The 21,399-nt window shown below is 39.0% G+C and overlaps 1 protein-coding gene across 1 annotated transcript in view; it reads right to left on the bottom strand.

The window, feature by feature from the left end:
• Positions 1 to 3,360: 3,360 nt before the first annotated feature.
• Positions 3,361 to 21,399, bottom strand: part of LOC308236644 (large ribosomal subunit protein uL23-like) — a gene marked incomplete at both ends in the record, with an annotated part of 95,654 nt that continues 77,615 nt past the window's right edge. Inside the window, one exon of the mRNA XM_080646491.1 lies at positions 3,361 to 3,489. Coding sequence (XP_080502617.1) covers positions 3,361 to 3,489 — 129 coding nt within the window. The remainder of the gene's footprint in view (positions 3,490 to 21,399) is intronic.

The following is a 21,399-nucleotide window of genomic DNA, read 5'->3' as shown; positions in this document are numbered from 1 at the left end:
TTAACCCAGAGAACCTACTGAATATTCATTTTTGGTCAAGCAGTGCTAAAAGAAACTGGCTGAGTCTAGTAATTTACCTGAGGGCCTTATACTGGATCAGGCTTTGCCATAATGATTTGTTCTTTTTCTTATTCATTCAACTATCCATTGACTTATTTGTTCACCTATCCATCCATATTTGACAAGAAGAATTAAGCTACAATTCTCTTGCTATAAAGATGTATAAACTATAAATCCCTAGGAGAGTTTTTCTGATAGGATCATCCTGAGGTACAACTTGTAATATTAAGTAGTTTACCAACAAGGACAAATGAGAAGTGAGTAGGCAGTTATTTCGCAAGTTTAGGTGATCAAGGACAAAATATTTTAATTTTTTTTAAATAAAAGCAAAACATTTCCTCAGATATAAAAGAAAATCATATGTAAAGATATAACCTAGAGGTAATCAACAGGAATAACACATTTATTTCTATTTTCTGAATCTAACTTCAGAATGTAATACAATAACTGCCAAAGAATCACTTTCAAAAGGACCTTCAGGATGCAATTGAAAACATCTTTAAAATTGTTTTTTTGCATAAAATGAAAGATAATTACCTACTAGAAAGAAAGAACATTGGGCATCTGGACAGTTTTTGGTGTTCTTTTAGAAAGGAAGGAAGAAAAAGGAAGGACAGAAGAAAGGGGAAGGGAAAGATTGTAAAACTAGGGAGAAGTATAGAGGAAATAAACTGAGAAAATGATACACAGATGAATGGAAATCCGGTGTTTATAAAAGCAAAGGAAGAAACCAGGGACTCAAACACCAGTAGGATTCTTTTAGTGTATCTCTTGCCTTTTCTTCTCTCTTGTACAATGTATATCGTCACATCCCACTGCAGACCACCTGACACCATGTGATAGAGAACATGACTGCCAAGAGCTCACAGGCTTCCTACCCCAAGCCTCCCACAACCTGAGAGGGAACGGCCTGCCTGAGTTCCAGTTAGGAAATCCCAGGGCTTACGCTGATTACTATGGATAATGTGTACACCCCTGAACCAATCCCCTGCGAGATTGATATGAGAAATTCAGGCGATCAGAAGATAGGCGATGTCAAGTGAGAACATAGAGCTCCCTCTAGTATCACACACAGGGTTAGAGTGGAAGGAGAAAGGTTGTGGGATTCTTTCCAGAAGGCGCGGGACAGACAAACTAGATATTCTCACGACTGTTCTCAAAGCAGCATGGTTTCAAACCATTGGGAAGAAGTTTGAAAGGTAACAGCAGATCATTGTAGCTTCCTGTTTCCCTAGAAAGCATAAAACAGGTAGGCTTCCCCATGGGTCACCCCACCAGTGCCTGTTTGGTTTGGGGCAGTTTCATTCAATTCCTAGAAGTAACCGCCACACCCCCCGGTATGGTGTGTAAAGAAACATTGAGTGCCCAGATTCCTCCAAAGCCAATTTAAGTATTTTCTTGTTCAAGAGTCTTTTACAAATGTCACACTTTGAAACTGATCCCCAAATATCACAGTTCATGAGCAAGTCTGACCAGTAGGGGGCAGCTGTGAGGCACGGAGTTTGGGGAAAGGGTAGCACCATTGTTGTGTGGGAACTCTTTTGTTGTTGAGCAGTTTATATCAAAACCCAAGGGAGTTACTCCTGAAGAAATGAGGGGACAGAAGGCCGAGAGACATGAAAACATGCTCAAAGTCACTAATCATCCAAGAGATGCAAATCAAAACAACAATGAGATATCATCTCACGCCTGTTAGAATGGCTATCATCAACAAATGACAAGTGCTGGTGTGTGGAGAAAAAGGAACCCTCGTGCACTGCTGGTGGGAATGCAGACTGGTGCAGCCACTGTAGAAGATAGTATGGAGTTTCCTCAAACAGTTAAAAATGGAACTCCCATTTGACCCAGTAATCCCACTTCTAGGACTATATCCCAAGAAACCAGAAACACCAGTCAGAAAGGATATATGCACCCCTATGTTCATAGCAGCACAATTTACAATAGCTAAGATTTGGAAACAACCTAAGGGCCCGTCAGCAGATGACTGGATTAATAAACAGTGGTACATCTACACAATGGAATACTATGTTGCTATAAAAAAGAAGGAACTTTTACCATTTGCAACAGCATGGATGGAACTGGAAAGCATTATGCTAAGCGAAATAAGCCAGTCAGAGAAAGATAAATATCACATGATCTCACTCATATGTGGGATATAATGATAAACATAATTTGATGAACAAGAATAGATCCAGAGACAAAAGGAGGTGAGGTTTGTGGTGGGGGTGGGGGCGGTTAGAGAGCAACCAAAGGACTTGTATGCATGCACATTAGCATAACCAATGGACACAGACACTGGGGCAGTGCGGGCTTGCCCGGGGATGGGAATAGCTGTGGGAGGGGGGGTGTCAAGTGGGGAAAAAGGAGACATATGTAAAACTTTAGACAATAAAAAAAAGAAAGAAATGAGGGGATGGGTGGGGAGTCAGCATGACATTAGAGAGAAAAGGAAGCCTGTGAATCAGGTTTTATCTGAAACAAGAAGCTCCAGCTTCTAGTGGAATGGCTCCAGAATCATTCACTTGCCCTCAGAAAACACTATGCACCCCAACCTGTTGAGTGTGTGTGTGTGTTTTCTTAACCTCTGGCGAGGCATCTTGTTTTCCTTTCATTTATCTAGGAATCTTCGGTAAGTGAAGTAAGATTTTGCTTCAAGGACACATGCCAACAGTCTCTATGACCCAACTTTTATTTTATTTATTTTTATAAATCTTTATTGTTGAAAGTATTACAGATGTCCCCTTTTCCCCCCATTGACCTCCTCCAGCCAGCTCCTGCCCCCCTGCCCCAGGCCTTCACCACCCTATTGCCTGTGCCCACGGGTTATACATACATGCATACAAGGTCTGACCCAACTTTTCCGAAGCAGGCCACCACTCTAATGCATCTGTCCTGCTGGGCTACAAGCTCCGTGAATGACAGTCTGTTTGATACAGTCTTGTACCACCAGCTCTCCTCCTTTCCCAGGCCCTTGGTGGTGTGGCTAGTGGGGTTCAGTAAATATCTGTTACATTTAATTTACATATAATCATAAAATACTTGACATAGTAACAATGCCTACAAGTAAAAGAGGCTTTAAATTCTACAAGTAAGCTTTTGCTAATCCACCCTCCCAGTTACTTTTACATCTTATTCAGTTCACTGCAACCACTGTTTATTAAGTGGCCTACTCTGGACAACTAATCGTGCTCGGCACTCACACCGTGAGTTCGATAAAGTTAGCACTATAGCTCCAAAAAGATGGATGCTCACAAAGGAAGTTTAGACTTCTACGGAAATACAAAGTAGACAAGCTCAAGTTTAACCGCCATTTGCACTCAAGATGTGGGGGATGCAGCTGACAGATTCAGGCTGGCTACAGATCTCAGCCCCCTTCAGCATCCAGAAACTCAACAGGCTAAACCCAGCATTTTGCTGCCGCTCTCGTTGCTATTTTAAGAACAAGCGGAGTGAGTCAGAGGGCCAATTTTTCCCTCCCGTGTGTTCTCCAGAGAAGAGCATGGAGAGCTACTCCATCTGAAGAGTCACAATTAATGCGGAGCCATTGCCGTCTATTAACCAGATTAGTCAGAACCATTTGCAGACCACTTAAAACTCCACTGCGCTTAATTGCACATTTGGACAGTTAACAGCATCATCTAGTTTTAATTTTTCCTTATGCTACTCCTTTTTTTGTATGCTTAAAGGTTCTTTTTTCAATAATAAGTATTATTTTTTTAACTCAGTGTCAGATCCATTGCCAAAGAGCGAGTCCTTCTCTCCAGATAGGATGCTCCTAGTGTGGAAAAAATCTCAGGGAAAAAGCAGCAAAGCCAAGCCAGACAGGAAGCCTAAACTTCCCAGGTCATCCAGCTCTAGAAATGCTATGAGATTGAATTTTTGCTTCTTAGTCATCTTGGGCATGAATAGGTATGACACAAGCTCTGACATTAAGAGAGAAGATACAATATTCAATACACATATCACACGTCTGTCATCACCCATGACAGATGTAGGACCTAAGGAACAGTAAGCAGAACTGTTAGTCCAACCACATTTCATTCATAAATTCTGCCTCTATCTCCCCGGAAGGCCTGTATTCTCTTTGCTTCATTTTTACACAAAGGAACCAATAATTCCTGTAGCCTCTCCTCCCTACCCGTGTTCAACTGCAAAGAGATGATTATCATCTTCTATCCCTCCACCAGAAAATTAAAGCATGTCACATACCAGTTAGAAGTTGAGATTTATATATATAAATATAAATTTCTATATGCACATATACATGCATTATGTATATATGCATGTGTTATGTATATGTACAACAGGTTGTATATGTATGTGGATGTGGATGTGTATGAGTATCGGTATGTAAATGTTTTCTTTGTGATTAGACTGTGGCTTCCCGTTTGGACTGGCTTTGCTACTTTCTTGAGAAACCCTCCTTTTCTGTATGAACAAGCCCAGACTGGCCTGATGGAGGATGGTAGCCTGAGTCAGCCCAATGGTCCCAGTAGAGGCCCCAGAGATGAGAGAGCCCAGCCAAGATCAGCAAAGCTGAACTTGACCTGGTGCTGCCTGAAGATACATGAAGGAGTCCTGCTGATACCAGATACACCAGCTATTTGAGCCCAGCTCACACTGCTGATCCACAGAATTACAAGCTAAATAAATGGTTGTTGTTTTAAGCCACTACATTTTGTGGTATTTTTGTTATGCAGCAAAAGCTAACTCATATAGCCTTTAACATGTAGTTGTTATTATTAAGGAGTAGGAATTTAGGGACTAAATGTTGATGCATATGTTCAATACTCCATCTTTTCCTAGAACTCATTTTTGATTGACTGATTTCTCAATATAAGACCTGTTCAATAGGGCTATCCATAGATATCACATCAACACTTAGACTTTAAAATGTATCCATTTATTTTTCATTTATTCACTTGATTTTTATAAGACAATAACTTTATCCAAGACACAGCTGACACAGCTTTTTGTTTATGATGATCCCTGTTGTTTGCAAACACCATGATGATACTTAATATTCCATTCGAAGCACATTTTTATTCCTGATTCCACAAATACCAGACACGATGTGTCTTTCTTTATTGTACCCTCCTCATATTCTCTCATGGTATTCTCGAGTAGAAAGTCCTTTAGTATCTTTAGTCACAAGTTAGTATAGAAAATAATTTTGAAATGTGGCTAGTTAACAATAATTAAAGTAAAATAACAATTAAAATAAGTTATCCTGCTAGGTTTTTTTTTTCTTTTACTAATTTTGCATAAATAACCCATTTAAAATTGGGTATAAATAGCCCATCTAAAATGGACTAAAGCTGTCTAATATACTAGCAGTACATAGTCCACAGTTCAATGTATCAAATCAAAATAGTAAGTACTAAGATCCAAAAGTCTTAATTTATATTTCCTAATATGTATAAATCCTTGTTTTGTTGGCATTCATCAATTTATTTTATTTTTATCAACTCTTTACCATCTTAATAGTCATTTATTTTTCAAGTTTGATCATAAAAGAAATTTTTAAAAATGTTGTAGTGAGTCATTCAGTAGAACAGACCTCTCATACATTTGAAAGGAGATTGCTATGTCTTTGGTTCTGATTGTCAAACCAAAGCAGGGTAGAGCTCTAATCGATACAATAATTATTGTATCCCATCCTAATTATGAGGCCCAGGAATATAATCATCATTACAGAGAAACTTTGAATAATGTTCCTAACTATTTAGCTTTTGTTAACTCAGTCACAATTAAATTTGCTTATTTTAGCCCTAAATTCAGTGATAATAGCTAATCCATAGCCTTTGTAGGCAACATAAAGGATTTCTGAGCAATATATAGCAAACAATAAAAATAAAAGGTTGCAATCTTCTTCTGACCTCGGTTACTAATGGAGTTGATGTTTCTCTTGCAGCTACTCTTGATCATTACCATTTCCCAGATAAAACAAAATGCCAATAGCTTGGATGTAGCAATTTTATGGAACACATGAAAGATACAGATATTAGAAACTTTGTAGGAACATATGAAAGAAAACACAATTATAGAAAAAATAGTATGGAGTGCTAGTGAGAACACATGATAAAAATGGTAAAGATGGGATATAATAAGAGCCCGAAGAGGAAATTGATAAATAGTAATAAAAGCTGGTGTTTTTGAAAGCTTACTAGTTTACATCTAGTTTACATTCTCTCGACAATCCTATGAGATAGATGTTGTTATCCTTATTTTATAGATAAGGTAATTGAGAAACAGAGAGGTTATGTAACTTTTCTAAAATTATATAGCAGGTAGAGCTGGACTCACACCCAATGAGACTGCATCTAGACTGAGGCTCTCAACCACTACCCTAAACTGATGAATACTCCACTCCAAAACAAAGCGGTATGCACATTGCTTTGCTTTTCTTTTTTTTCTTTCCTTTTTTTTTTTTTTTTTTTTTTTTTTTTTTTGTATTCTCAGCTCAAAGTTTATTTAGTCTTTGTCTTTATCTAACTTACATTAATACTTATAAATATTAAGTATACCTATTTGTATCAATCAATATTTGTGAATTTTGTCATTGAACATATACCTAAAAACTGGGCATAAAGAATGGCAGCTGCCCATGCTTTACTTCTAAGGATAATAAATGATTCATAAAGTTATACTTGTACCATTCAATATGTGATATAGTCTGTGTAAGGGTCTCTGTATCAGTAGCAATGCTGTAAGTGCCTTATCAGATTTCTAAGAAAGTAGTCCCACTTTGTGAAAGCTGGGACACATGTCAGCCCCTTCTATGGGTTCCACCTAATTATTTCCTTAGGAACAGAAGTTGAACACATCCAGAGGGCTACAACAATCTACGCTTTTTCTATACAAGTATATGCACATTGCTTTTCATGAAATTTGGTCTCTAACCTGGCTTCCTCTGTTAACTCTAAAAATGCCCTACGAGACACGGACATGATTATATTAGTGTGAGTGGATGTGGATGTGGAATCATATTATCTTCTTTAAAAAATTCTTTGTCTTGGTGATTCTTCTCAAATGTTCTTCCTATAGCCTACTTTTAACCTTTTGCCTTTATCTGACTCTATTTTTATAAAATACCAATGTCCGTAACCTACTTAACTAATTAGTGAAAGAGATATGCTTTCATGATTATTGCAATAGTTATAATCTTTTTTACGTTGTACAGGTGTGTAATCAATGTACCTTTTAAATTCTATGGAGTGTGGTCCTCCTTCTAATTGCAGTGAATTGGTTGCACTAATCACTTTGAGTTGTTGGCCAACGTAGTTATAGATTTTTGCCAGGTGTTCTACCAGAAGATAATTGCTTAACAGTACAGAGAATTTCAACAGTGTTCACTGTAAAACAAATCCAATGGTAACTCCAAATGCAGCTTCATAGTTCGTTCACTCATTCATTCATTTACTCATTCAAAAAAAAATGTATTGTGCATCATGTGTGTGCCAGGCATTGAACTAAACCCTGGGAAAATAAAAGGCATAAGCATACTTTCTGCCTTCAAGAATCTCACAATTGAGTGGATATTACAATAAAATAAGGTATTTCATGAACCATGAGAAAAGAAGAGACATATAAAAATGTCCACAGGAGCCCAAAGGAGTGAATAACTGCTTTGGAGTTATGAGGTCACAGTCAAAAAAGGAGATAATGACAGTAGCCAAGTATGGCTGAATGTGTAGGAATTCGCCAGTTGTGGGGAATGGTGGATGTCCCAGGAGCATCAGCACATTTTATGTGGTTGACACATAGGGTTCACATGGGGGAAGGGTCTGGAGATGAGGCTATGCCAGTAATGTGGATTCTAATGTGAAGAATCTTTTATTTTAGGGGAAGAACTTAAACTTTTGTTCTTATTAACAATGGAGAAGCATGAAAAAGCTTTAACAGAACACATGTCACATTGTCTTGTAATTTTCTGTGTGCAAATCTGTCTCCCCCCCTCTAGACTTGCCACAAGGGCCTTCATAGGTGCTCTATAAAGTTAAGTAAACCTTGAATGATTGGGTGATGGATTTGATATTATTGAAAAGATCACTTGGTCAGCCATGCAAACTATAGATTTGATTAGGGTCCGTTGGAAGGCAATGAGACCATTTGGAAAACCTGTATTTGTGCAGCTAAGACATAATGAGAGACCAGGCAAAACAGGACAACAAGAACCAAAGTGCACTAAAGTGAAATGGGCCACCAGCCACTCTACAGATTGACTTAAAGAAGGTCTTCGGGCCTGGAATAGTATTGTGCCAGTCGCCCAGCGTATGAAGGGGCGGACACCTACCTTTTCCGCCACCAACCCCTTGAATGCCCATAACCTTGTTTGGGGCTGATGCTGCCAAGTTCCTCACAAGTAAGTGGGGCAGACAGGTATTTCTTGAACTTAAAACTGTGTCCCTTGTTTCCCCTACAGTTTTCATCAAACACGTTAGGTATAAGCACATTGCTATGGCATGAAGTCTATCTGAACTGTCAGAAATTCTAACAATGTCTTTTCCTGAGTTAACAATGGTGACTTCCAACATCAGCAAACTTCTGTAACAGGAGTGGCAATAGCAATACTAGGCCAAAAGCCTTATAAATAAAAGAGAGGCTGAGAGCTGACATGGAGAATGTAGATGAGAAACTATAGGGAGGCGGCGGTGCACGTTTAAGTGCCATGCTTTACAGCCAGAGCAAAAACCTTCGATGGCCCAAAAAGCTAAGGAATAAATGAAACCATCACAAGGAAAGTTCTTAGAGAATGTAATAGACCAGTATTAAAAACCATTAATTACAAAAGGAAAATTACCCTCTTACTATAATACTATTAACACAATATGTATAAAGATGGATGAAAATTGCTTTTTACCTGATTCTTGGAAGCACCTCTTGAAACAAAAGCAGTGGAAACGTTTTAAGTATTGCTATTTTCAGTCTTGAGAGTTCTTGCCGTGGACTTAAATTGTTCATGATGAAAACTTTTTCCCTCCCTGAACTCAAGCCATCAGAAGTATAAGCAACCATTTTTCCTCATTCCCTCAGCCCCCCAGTATCCTTAGAAACTCAAAGGGCCTCGAAGTTATACTATTACCAGATATCTTGCCAGTGACAAATTTTCCTAAGTGTGGAAATTATGAGTGGAAAAAAATCAAACACTAAGAAGTAAATGTCTTACCATTTGAAGCACAAACATGATTAATTCCCTTATCACATACTCATAAACAAAAGTACGATCAATATTAGACCACTATGCTGAGATGGAGGCAAACAACATTTGGAAAATCATCAGGCTTTGAACAAAAACGAGAAACCAAGGGAAAAGAATTGGTCATGCTTAGAGTTGATGAGCTTGGCCGTGGGCAACACTATTTCTAAAGGAAGAAAAATACCCTTATCTTGGTAATTGTCTTTCCTCATTCTCTATTCAGTATTAGATCAGAGTTTAAACAAAATACAGACTAAAAGTCAAAATGCTTAAGACCTTTAAAAATATGTTTTTAGCTTTCATTTTAAGAAATTAGAAAACAAGAGCACTACAAAATAATCCCCTTCAAAATTGCTATATATGTGTGTGTGCATATATATATATATATATATATATATATATATATACATTTTTTATTGATTTCAGAGGGAGAGAGATATTAGAAACATCAATGATGAGAGAGAATCATTGATCGGCTGCCTCCTGCACGCCCCCTACCGGGGACTGAGCCCACAACCAAGGCATGTTGCCCTTGACTGCAATTGAACCTGGGATCCTTTAGTCCGAAGACCGATGCTCTATTCACTGAGCCAAACTGGGTAGGGCAAAAAATGCTATTTTTATAGAGAACTCTCCTGACAAAAAGTTTCCGTTTCAATCCTTGTTCTTAAGCTCTTCAGCTTGGCATCTTCCTTCTCAGGACCATACCCTTAAAGATTCACAGGAGACAAGACATTTTCATATTGAAAACTCGCCAACCTAAATATGTATACCAGTGGTTCTCAACCTTCCTAATGCCTTGACCCTTTAATACAGTTCCTCATGTTGTGGTGACCCCCAACCATGCAATTATTTTCGTTGCTACTTCATAACTGTAATTTTGCTACTGTTAATGAATTGTAATGTCAGTAGCAAAATTACAGTTATGAAGTAGCAACGAAAATAATTGCATGGTTGGGGGTCACCACAACATGAGGAACTGTATGAAAGGGTCGCGGCCTTGGGAAGGTTGAGAACCACTGATGTACACTGTTATAATCACAACGGCTCCTTAAGGTGAAGCTAAGACCAGGAGTAAACATCTGTCTCATTGGCATTTCCATCCCAGCTGACTCATCTGTGGTCTCAGCAGGCTCACCTGCCAGTGCCTGGGCCAGGGTGACACCATGGGCCCTTCCTGCCCGTGGAATCAGCAGCATGTCCAGGTTAAACAGAAATCCAGAAATAGGTGGGCAGGTTTTCTTATTGAAGACCCAGCAGAAAAGTATGCTGTTTCTCATTGCTTGTTAGCACCAAACCATAACGATTGCCTTTAATTCTTTTTTTTTTTTTAGAGCAAAGGTCACATTGATCAGCCCATAGGTTGGCTTGGTAATTTTTACCAGTGAATCAGTTGATATAGAAATGTTGCTTCATTTAAACAGCTACATGTCAACAGTGTACTTTAAGAAATACTAAGTATTCACATGAATCAGCTCTCTCTTTCACACATGCACACATACATATTGGAATGCCTGTGTGTTTGTGTATGTATGTGTGGGAGCAAAAGAGAGGTTTATTTCTGAGTGCGATGAGGGTGTGACATTCAGCGAAAGGTGTCAAACCAGTGGTGAGATATTTGGCTCTGGAGTCAGGGAGAGAGGTTCAGTGTGGAGTATGATGGGAGTCATCCATATAGAATGAGCAACGGAAGATGTCCATGATTAAAGCCATAAACAAAAGAGAAAGGTACCTGTGTGAGTGCCATTAGTCTAAATGTTATCTTTATTTTAAAGGCATTGAATTAGTAATATTGTGAGCATTCGCTTTTGTTCTTATTGGTGGGAGATGTGTTTTGTGAGTTTTTGTTTTTGCCTGCACAGCATCCATTCTCATCTGAGGATCGGATGGGATAACACCGCTCCTTTTCTGGTTAACCACACCTGCCAACTCCAATCTGTGCCAATCAAAGTCAGTCCATAGACTTTTGCTATCAGGAAAGATCACCCAGTTTTCGCAGCAGCTGCTGAACTGGAAGACTAAGTCTGAAGCTGTTGTTCAGTCTTATTTTCTCCAGCCCGTGGAGAAAGCTCGCCGTGGCATGACGCTAACACAAAGGAAAGGAGCTTAGGCGGAGAGAGCGCTTCCTGGTGGCATCATTTGGTCTCTCAGGTCAAGTCCTTGCTAAAGCTCAAATACCTCGACTTTTCACTCGCAACTGAAAGGATCCTGATTAATACAGATACTTGTGGAAATGAGTCAGCTTCAGACTAGGAGGAAAATGAACATTCTATTATAGATTTAGAGCTGTTTAAAGAATGAAACTTTTTTTTCCCGAAATGCCAACTTTCTATGTTTTACTTGTTTGTTTGCTCAAGGTGTGTAAGCATTCATCTTTTCAGACCAGAGATATAAACACAAGCGATCAGAATTGTGGCAAAGTGACAGAAGGTGGGCTCTTGTGAGGGAACAATGGAATCAGCAGCATGTTCAGGTTAAACAGGAAGTCCAGAAATAGGTTGGTCTACCATAACGGCCCCTCCTTTCTCGAAATGATTGCTTCTCAGTAGCTTCCACCCAGCAGATACTCATGGGTAGTCAACTTCGACCAAAATCTTACCTGAAACTTAATTAAAATACACATGAGACTTTCCCAGTTGTCAGTTTCTCAAGATATTTCTAAGTCTCCATCTATTAATCTATACAGCCTCCTAGGCAAAATTCGTACACCGTATTAAAAAGTAATTTATAAGAAACCTGAACTTTTTTGGTGCCTGTATTATCCAGTAAACGCTCAGAAGAGAAACATCAGCTTAGCTTTGTTTGGAAACATCAGAACCCAGAATTACAATTGTTTTTGTATAATGAGCCCTACTGTGTGCCAGGGACCATGCTGAGTGCTTTCATCCCAATAGCACTAAGAGGTTGATATCCTTATCCCATTATACAGGTATAAAAAAAAATGAGACTTAGATAAAGTGAGTGCCTTGCCTGAGTCATAGAGCAGTGAAATTATAAGCTACATCGCCGTATGCTAAATCCCAAACTGATGTTTTAACCACTCCATTATACTGCGTCTAGCTCCACTTGAGGGACTATGAAATGACCGACCACCTTTGCTACTGCGACTTGATTTGCAAGGCTTACCCCATGGCTTAGGCCAGTGGTCGGCAAACTGTGGCTCGCGAGCCACATGCGGCTCTTTGGCCCCTTGAGTTTTTAGCAAAGGCCAGCTTAGGAGTACCCTAATTCAGTTAATAATAATGTACCTACCTACATAGTTTAAGTTTAAAAAATTTGCCTCTCAAAAGAAATTTCAATCATTGTACTGTTGATATTTGGCTCTGTTGACTAATGAGTTTGCCAACCACTGGCTTAGGCATACAGGGAGAAACATGGGAAGAGAAACTTAGAATGCTTTTCAAGTCCCTAAATTAGTGGGGTTTAGAATCTTACAAAGAGAGTGCTGAGCTCAGAATTCATTGCCAATAGCACAGAGTCATATCTGTATCTTAACACTTAGAAGAGTACAAAAATTAGTTACTTCCTAGTTTTCTTCCCCATTAGGCTGTGAAATCCTGGAACAGAGACCATGTTCCATTAATCTCTGAATCCTTTGAGCCTGGCTAAATGGTTCCCACAAAGATGAAGTTTAATACATTTTTATTGGCTGAGTGAACATGCCCTTAAGAGGTCCCTTTCTAGACTGTGTATTTCAAATTCTCCTCCAACAAGGGTGAGTCAGTGGAATTTTTCTTCACCATAGGCCCCAAGAAAGAACATGTGGGGCAGTTAAATCTAGGTTACCATGTGGTTTTGAGTAAATTTGCAATATCAAAGGAATCAAAACTTGTTTTAATTATAAAAAGTAAGACTTGTTCATTGTAGAAAAATTAAGAATAATGAAGAATTTTTAAACCACTAATAATCTTACTAATCAGAGATAGCCAAATTAACATTTTGGAGTTTTTCCTTGCCATCTTTTACATATATGTGTATACACAACTATATTTAAGCTTATATAACATATTTTCTCTTAACATTATATTATGAACATTTCTCATATGTTTACAGAATTATTGGAAACCATTTAAAGAACTGCAGTAAATTCTACCATGTGGATGCTTCAGAAGGAATTTAATCTCACAGCCAGGATAATAGCCAACGATAGTTATTGACTCTGTATGAGGCTTCAATGCCAAGCTCTGGAGGATCCAACAATCAATGTTGTAGATATGATACGCATGGAGTTTATAATCTCCTCTAGCTGAACATTTTGTTTGTTTGCAGTGTTGTACAATAAGAAACAGTGTGATGTTTTTCTACAAAAATCTTTCTAGAAGCTTTTTACTGATTGTAATCTAAGTCATTAAGGAATACATTTTTAATGGCAAGTATTTATTTTCATATATGTGTGTATGTGTGTAGGCACACACAAATAAATATAGAATAATGATGTAAAATTTTACAAAACAATACTAATTCTTACCACATACAATGTATTTCCTAGTTTTCTTCTCTAGCTTTTTTACATTTCTCTTTTTCAAAATGACTGGTCTTAACACACTACATTATTTATGACCCAGTAATGAGTAATGAGTGATGACTGGCGGTGAATAACACTGCCTGGGACCATGGTAAAGCACCATGGTTTTCACTAGAGAATCTAACAAGAACTCCAGCACCTACTAAGTATCAGACTCAGTTATCAGCTATAGCAGAAGCATGGAACTTTCTAAAGAAGCAAAAGACTCCAGCAAACCCTTAGAAAAGCTGATGTTAGGAAGACTGTTACTATCAGCCAAAGAAGCCACTAAAAGCAATTGCTCTATCTCTCTCTCAAGCTGCCACAGATAGATAATAAGATCAACAAAAGGGAGAAGTCCTTGGTAAGAAGAGTGTGGCCAATAACAGCAAGTGCCAGGAGCCTTTACCATCAGGATGCTCCTCTGATGAGAGAAATCGCCAAGAGCAGCTAAGGCAGCCTGATTTGAGGTCAACAGAAACCATTGTTAAAGCATCAGAGAATCTGGATGGAGGGATTTGAATGCTCAGCGATCTTCATAGACCTTGTCATCTTTGAAATCAGGGCAATTGTTGAGTTTCTCAACAATGCTCACCAAGGATGAGGATAACTATTTTCTGCTTGGAAATCCAACAAGGTTAGAGGCCCAGGAAACCACAGAGACCCTGAGCTGTAAGGCTTTCAATTGCCTGGGGCCCAGGAAAGAGGGTCTCACAGGCAAATGCAACAGTGAGCACAGTCTGCCCATTCAGCCAGTAGAAGAAGTAGGGTGGTGGGTGAGTGGGGACCTATGTATTTTAGGGGGAGCTAAATATTTTAGAGTCTTAAGCAAAAAGATGAAGAGTACAGAGTTTCTAAATTCAGAGACTGGAGTGACCAACCATTCTGGTTGGCCTAGGACTGCCAGTTTTAGCCCAGAAATCCTTGCATCCCAGGAAGCCCCCCAGTTCTGAGCAAACTGGGACAGTTGGTCACCCTGAGTTTGAGCCGTTAGCTTGCAGCTTACCAACAGTGTGAACTTTTTTTTTCTTCAACATCTCGGAGTGATTAACTCAACACCTATGTGCTTCAGTTTTCTCATCTGTAAAATGGGAATAATAGTGCTTACCCACCACCAATGAAAGGAGATCATTAGTACTTTTTAGCAGTGCTCTTCCTGCACAGATGCAAGTGTGTGCCTCAGAGCCAATTCTAGTCACAATATCCCCCAAGCTCAGAATGCAGGGCCCTGGTTGAGGAATGCAGCTTTAGGTGGTATGGGGTCAGAAGGATTAGAGGACTTAGGTTCCAGTGCCCGTGGCAGCCTTTTGCACCCTTCATAAGTCAGAGGTGATTTGGGCCATACAGCAATGGCCTGGAAGCCACGCTTTCAAAAATAAGGGAAAGACAAAGTTTGCAAAAAGAGAAGTAAGCTGATTATGATTTTGCAGCTATGTCCTGAAATATCTGTGACAAATATGCAAGCTATCCAGCTTGTTTTGCCTTTCAAACAATACAAATTGTGGGTAATTCCATTAGATGTAGCCTGTCAAGTGTGAAGAAAGTGATTTCATTCCAAGAGAAATGTTATAGACAATTCACATGTTATTGCCTTTACCTTCTCTCTCTCATATTTGAGGTAGCTTCTTGTCCTGTTTGTACTCACGGAGCTAGCTGTTTATATCTGAATAGTTTCACTCTCAGATTCAAATGTTCCAACCAAGTTAATGGCCCTCATGTTCATTATTGATACAGGCCATGACTAAGTCACTTCATGTTTGTATTTTTACTTCTTACCACAAATGTTTCTACACAATGACTATAAAAGTGATTCAAAAGCAATCCAAACTTCCTAAAGTAATAAAAATATTCTCTCAAACTCTTATGCCCCAACTTTTCAAAAATATGGTTTGAGAGGAAACTCTTGTTGGGTAACATCAAAGGAAGCTGTCACACAGACTCATGAAAAGTTAACAGTGGGGAAATGTAAGCCATTCCACAAAGACTATGGTCAGAAATGAGGTCTGGGAAGATTCAGTGGAGGGCAAAAGCAAACTTTAACCGCTACTTTGATGGCTAAGAGATTTTTCCAGAGCAGTGATGCACAAATCTTAGGCAATGAATTAAGATCTTAAACTCTACCTGAGGCCAGAAATAAAAAGAAGATAAATAATTTTAACATAACTACTGGGAGAACATAAAATATGGGCGGGGGGGGGGGGGGCGGGAAACAGCTTCATGACAAAAAAAAAAAAAAATTCTCAACCATAATACCTAAAGAAGAGGGAATCATGATTTGCCCTCCATCCTATGTGCCAGCCACTGAATTATCTGTTCTCCTTGCAAAATTGTGTGCGATAGGTATTAAAATCCACATTAACTCTTAAAAACATAAAAACCACTGACAGTTACATAGCTATTAAGTATCTGCTGGGCTTTGAATCCATGTCTGTCTGTCTCCAAAGTACATATATAATTCAAATCAATAAAGATGAACTCTTTCCAAAAATTGATTTGCATCAAACTTCCATTTATCACAACTTAAATATTACTCAACTTCTTTCTTAATTTCTAAACCAAGGTCCTGCCAATGTCTGTTAAGCTCATCCTCAGACTGTCAGCACTTATTCATGTTTTCTCTAAGCTCCAGCTTTCTCATCTGAAAAAATGATAATAATAATAATAGCATCTATTTCTAGATGTGTTTGAAGATGAACTTACATGATATTAAAACAATTAGTCTAGTGCCCGGTGAATAGCAGGGTTTAATCTGGTTAAGTACATACAGTCATTTGCAGGGAGTTAGGTCATTTCTAAGCAATCTACAAGCCTACGTGGAAACAGAAACCCCCAGGATCAGTTCAGGTTGATTTAATGTCACAGGAGTGAGGAGAGCCTACCGAGGCTGCTCTGGTTTCATACAAACCAGCAATGCCTGCAGGGACCTAGATAAAGATCGCTTCATGTTGAGTCTTGGGCACTGGTTTAAGACAGACCATAAAAGCTAATTATACCCACGCTAGTGGGCTGAGCTGGAAGAGCAACACAGCAGCTGGCAACAAGGGAGTGCTGCCATGCACCTTCCATCTATCGTGACTGTGCCTTGCCCTTGCCAGTCCAATTCCTCTCTATGTCAAGGTCAGAGTCATGCCATTTACCTCAGGCTGCGTCTTGCAGAGCACACCTTACTTCATCCAGGCACTGTTCTAGGGCCTGGGGATGCGGAGTTGAATTAAGACAAGTAAGGACTGTTTTCCTAAGCGGCTCCTATTCTCATTAGGGATATAAACAAATAAAAAGTATGAATTTGAATAGCAATAAAAGTTATGAAGGGAATGAAATAGGACATTGGAACAGAGAGTCATGGTAGGGTTTAAAATAATCTTAGAAGGTATGTCTGAAGGGTGACATCTGAGCTGAGGCCTAAATATTTGAGAAAGTAAGTGGTAACATAGGAAGAAAGGGGGAGAAGGGCATTACAACATCCAATGACATAATCACCACTACAAAAGACCCTGGGGTGGCTCAGAGATGTTTATAGGATTGTAAAGTAAATGCATTTAAATACACTCCTAATGAAACATCTTAATCATAAATAAAAATTAACCATAGCCCTTGTCAGTTTGGCTCAGAGGATAGAGCATTGGCCCATGGGCTGAAGGGTCCTGGGTTTGATCCCGGCAGGATCGATCCCCGGTTGGGGCCTTGCAGGACGCAACCAATCAATGTGTCCTCTTGCATGGATGTTTCTCTCCCCCTCCCTCCCACTCTCTCTAAAAATTAATGGAAAAATATCCTTGGGTGAGGATTAACAAAAAAATTAACCATAAGATATGATTAGTTCTGTGTTATCCAGACATATCACTCTATCTGCTTCTATTCCTTTCATCTCTGTTAAAGACCAAAATCCTGTTCTTAACTGAAAAGACCTTTTACATCTAACGCCTCATATTCTCATCTACAAATTGAAAATAAAGCCTCAGAGTTGTTCCATGGGCTTGTGAGAAGGACTAAAACAGAAAATGTACACAAAATGCCCAGCCCTGAGAAAGTTGGTCAACAGCAGCCATCTACAGAACATATGCTTCCAATCCACCTGAAAAAAAGGACAAATCTGTGTGGCTCTGAATAGACATGGGACAAGCTTATAGTGATGTTTTTAATGTCTCCAAGCAGGATTTATTAAAAATAAAAGATCAAATACCTGAAATATTTATATTACCATAAATATAAAGACCATAAGACCAAATTTAAAAAACAACAGCAGAGGAACAGCCCAGCCGGCATGGCTCAGTGGTTGAGCATTGACCTATGACCTAGGAGGTCACAGTTCGATTCCCGGTCAGGGCACATGCCTGGGCTGTGGGCTTAATTCCCAGTGTGGGGTGTGCAGGAGACAGCCGATTAATGACTCTCTCTCATGGATGTTTCTATCTCTCTCTCCCTCTCCATTCCTCTCAGAAATCATAAAAATATATTTTTTAAAAACACAGATGAGCATTAGAGGGTCAGGAATGAGTGGGAAGAATAAAAAATAGTGACATCAAGCTCCCAGGGGGGCGGAAATGCAAGTCCCAGAAGGAACCTGGTGCTGTCTTGCCATCCAGGAAAAGCACCACGTTCCTGACTCATAGCCTCCTGGGACTTGTCCCTGAAAGATACATCACGGGCTTTACTAGAAAAACTAACAGGCCCCGATTCACGTTTTCCCAGACACAACGTTCCTTTCCATCTCCCTCAGTGTAAATCAGTTTGGATGTATTGTGAGCAGACACATTATGGCAGAGAATTGTGTTGGTTATTTTTCATTGATTCCACAGTCATCCCTTCAGGCCCTCTGATGCGCCAGGTACCTGATTGGGAGCCCCCCTTCACTCACTCTCACCATGTCAGGGCAGTGCTCCTGGGTGAGCATTCCTGATGGAATGAAATCAATTTACACAGGGCTTATGCACAGGTTCCTGAGTGACTTGTGAATTAGAAGAAACGGAATGTTAAGCCATTGCTGTAAAGTTAATAGTGAATTAGCATATTCCCTTAGGAGTGTGAAAAAGAGGGAAAGCCTGGTTAATTCTCGGCCTCCCAGAGGAGCTTTGGGAAAACTAGACAGTTATCGAACAACTTAACATTTTCCAATGCTGGTTAACATTCAGGGATGGTCAGTGGAGGCCCCGGCTCCTACTTAGTAAAACCAACAGGACACCACGAAGAAAGATTTGTGGCTTCAGCATCATCAAAACACGCATTTCCAACAAAAATAAAAATCAAATGGGGAAAAAGAAACACTGTTTGGGGCTTAGCAAATACTTTGGTATCATCTATAATTCATAGTACAAACCTTTAAAAAACACGGAGTATATCACAAAGCCAAACATCCCTCAGTAGTGAAATCGATATAGCATACATATAGCATTTCAACATTATGCATTACAAAAACCTCAGCTTTCTTTCCAGGGGTCTTGGTGTCTGTATTTTAAATGGTTGTTTCCTCAACCTGAGCCAAAGTTATGCATTTTTTTTTCCAAATTAGTCTTTGGTAAACCTCAATTTGCCATCATTACCACTTATTTTCCTTAAATAAATCTAAACTCAAAACATTCAAAAATATACCAGTTTGGAGAGAAAGGAAGTCTTGTGTGCAAAGCATGTAACAAAAAGATTCATTCTGGGTTTGAATGAGAGAGTCATTTACACAGAAGCCTATCAGGTCATTCAAGAACCTTTATGTATACTAAGTCATTTTCATAGAACTTTAAAACAAGCACTAAAATTCTACACATCCAAGTAGATTTAGCACATGGTATTTTACTCGGTCTTTAACGGTGAAGTAGGTTTGCTATCTCCATTTTACAAACGACAAAACTGAAACGCTGAGGTTAAGTAAATTTCCTAAGTCATGTAGGCAGAATTCAAATCCATGTCTGCCTGGTCCCATGGATATGTAGGTGTACAGTATCAGGTTACTCAGATTGTCCAGGGCTCCCTTTCAGCCTTCCCCATGTGACGACACTGGCACAAAACCAAATCGCACCCTACTGTCTGCATGGTCTGTATACAAATAAAGAATTGGAAGGGACTCTAGAAATATCTGATTAAACACCTGGTCTCAGATGCATTTATAACATTTACTTGGCAAGGCTCAAAGGTGCTAGTAATACCACTGAAATTTACAATCTGGCAGATTCTTTTTGCTACATAGTATGTTACCTTTTGATGCTGGAAGAGGTATTATGTTTTTGGTTCAGAATTCTTTTGTTCTCCAGGATGGGCAGGAACCACATTCATTCCTCAGATTTATTATTTGATTTTATAACAATTTGGAAGAGTCTTCAGTTCAATAGCGTTTAACTTTAGCTTTGGATTTCAAAAACATCAGGAGCCCATCTAAAAATCAGGAACCTTTTGATTGCAAGAAACAGGAACACAGCAGAAAGTGGCTTACGTGAAACAATTAATTGGATGGCTCGTGTCACTGAATAGTCCAGAGGCAATGTGGCTTTAGGCACAGCGCAGGGAAGTAGACTCCTCCCATATCTTGGCAAGATGACCAGCAGTACCTTCAGGCTTGTGCCCTAACAGCTTAAATACCATAGCAAAAGGAGAGTCTCTTTCCTAAGAGTGCCAGTGAAAGTTTTGGGATTGAATCTCATGGGATCAGTTCACTGTTGAGCTAATGCCATAACAAGCAACTGAAATACGTTGATTGGCTACACTTAAGTTACCTGTTTATGTCATGGACTTAGAGGTAGAGGAAAGTGGAGAGTTTCAAAGAAACATTGAGATACAGTTGCCAGGAGAACAGAAAATGTATTCTGAGCAGATAGCAATAGCAGGTGTGTGCACTTTTTATTGTATTGATTTTTTTGTTTGCTGCTAACATAACAAATCATAGAAATTCATAAAATACTTTCCTGCGAAATACCTTCTTGTTCTCCAAACATTGGAATCAATTCAGTCTAACCAGTTCATGAAGTACTTGGTTATACACCTCCTTACACCATATACAAGAATAAACTCTAAGTGGATTGAAGACTTAAATGTAAGATTCGTGGCCACGAAACTCCCAGAAGAAAACATAGAGAGTAAAATCTTGGGCATTTCTCTTAGCAATATATTTTTTCTGATATGTCTCCTCCTCAGGCAATGGAAACAGAAGAAATAAATAAATAAATGGGGCTACATCAAACTAAAAAGGTTTTGCACAGCAAAGAAAACTATCCACAGAATGAAAAGACAGCCTACTGAATGGAAGAAGATATTTGGCAATGATACATTTGATAAGGAGTTAATATTAAAAATGTATAAATAAGTTATACAACTCAACACCAAAAAAAAAAAAAAAACCCACGAACAATCCAGTTTAAAAATGGACAAAGGACCTGAATAGACACTTCTCCTAAGAGGACATAAAGATGGCCCATAGAGATATGAAAACATGCTCAATGTCACTAATCATCCGAGGAATATAAATTAAAACTACAATAATGTATCACCTCACTCCAGTCAGAGTGACTATAATCAATAAATTAACAAACAAGTATTGGCGAGGATGTAGAGAAAAGGTAACCCTTATGCGCTGTTGGTGAGAATGCAGATTGGTGCAGCCACTATGGAAAACATATGCAGTTTCCTCAATAACTTGAAACTAGAACTACCT

The sequence above is a fragment of the Plecotus auritus genome, assembly GCF_963455305.1.
Source record: "Plecotus auritus genome assembly, chromosome: 11".
In the NCBI taxonomy this organism is placed as follows: Eukaryota; Metazoa; Chordata; class Mammalia; order Chiroptera; family Vespertilionidae; genus Plecotus; species Plecotus auritus.
This window is presented reverse-complemented; position numbering and strand designations above follow the sequence as displayed.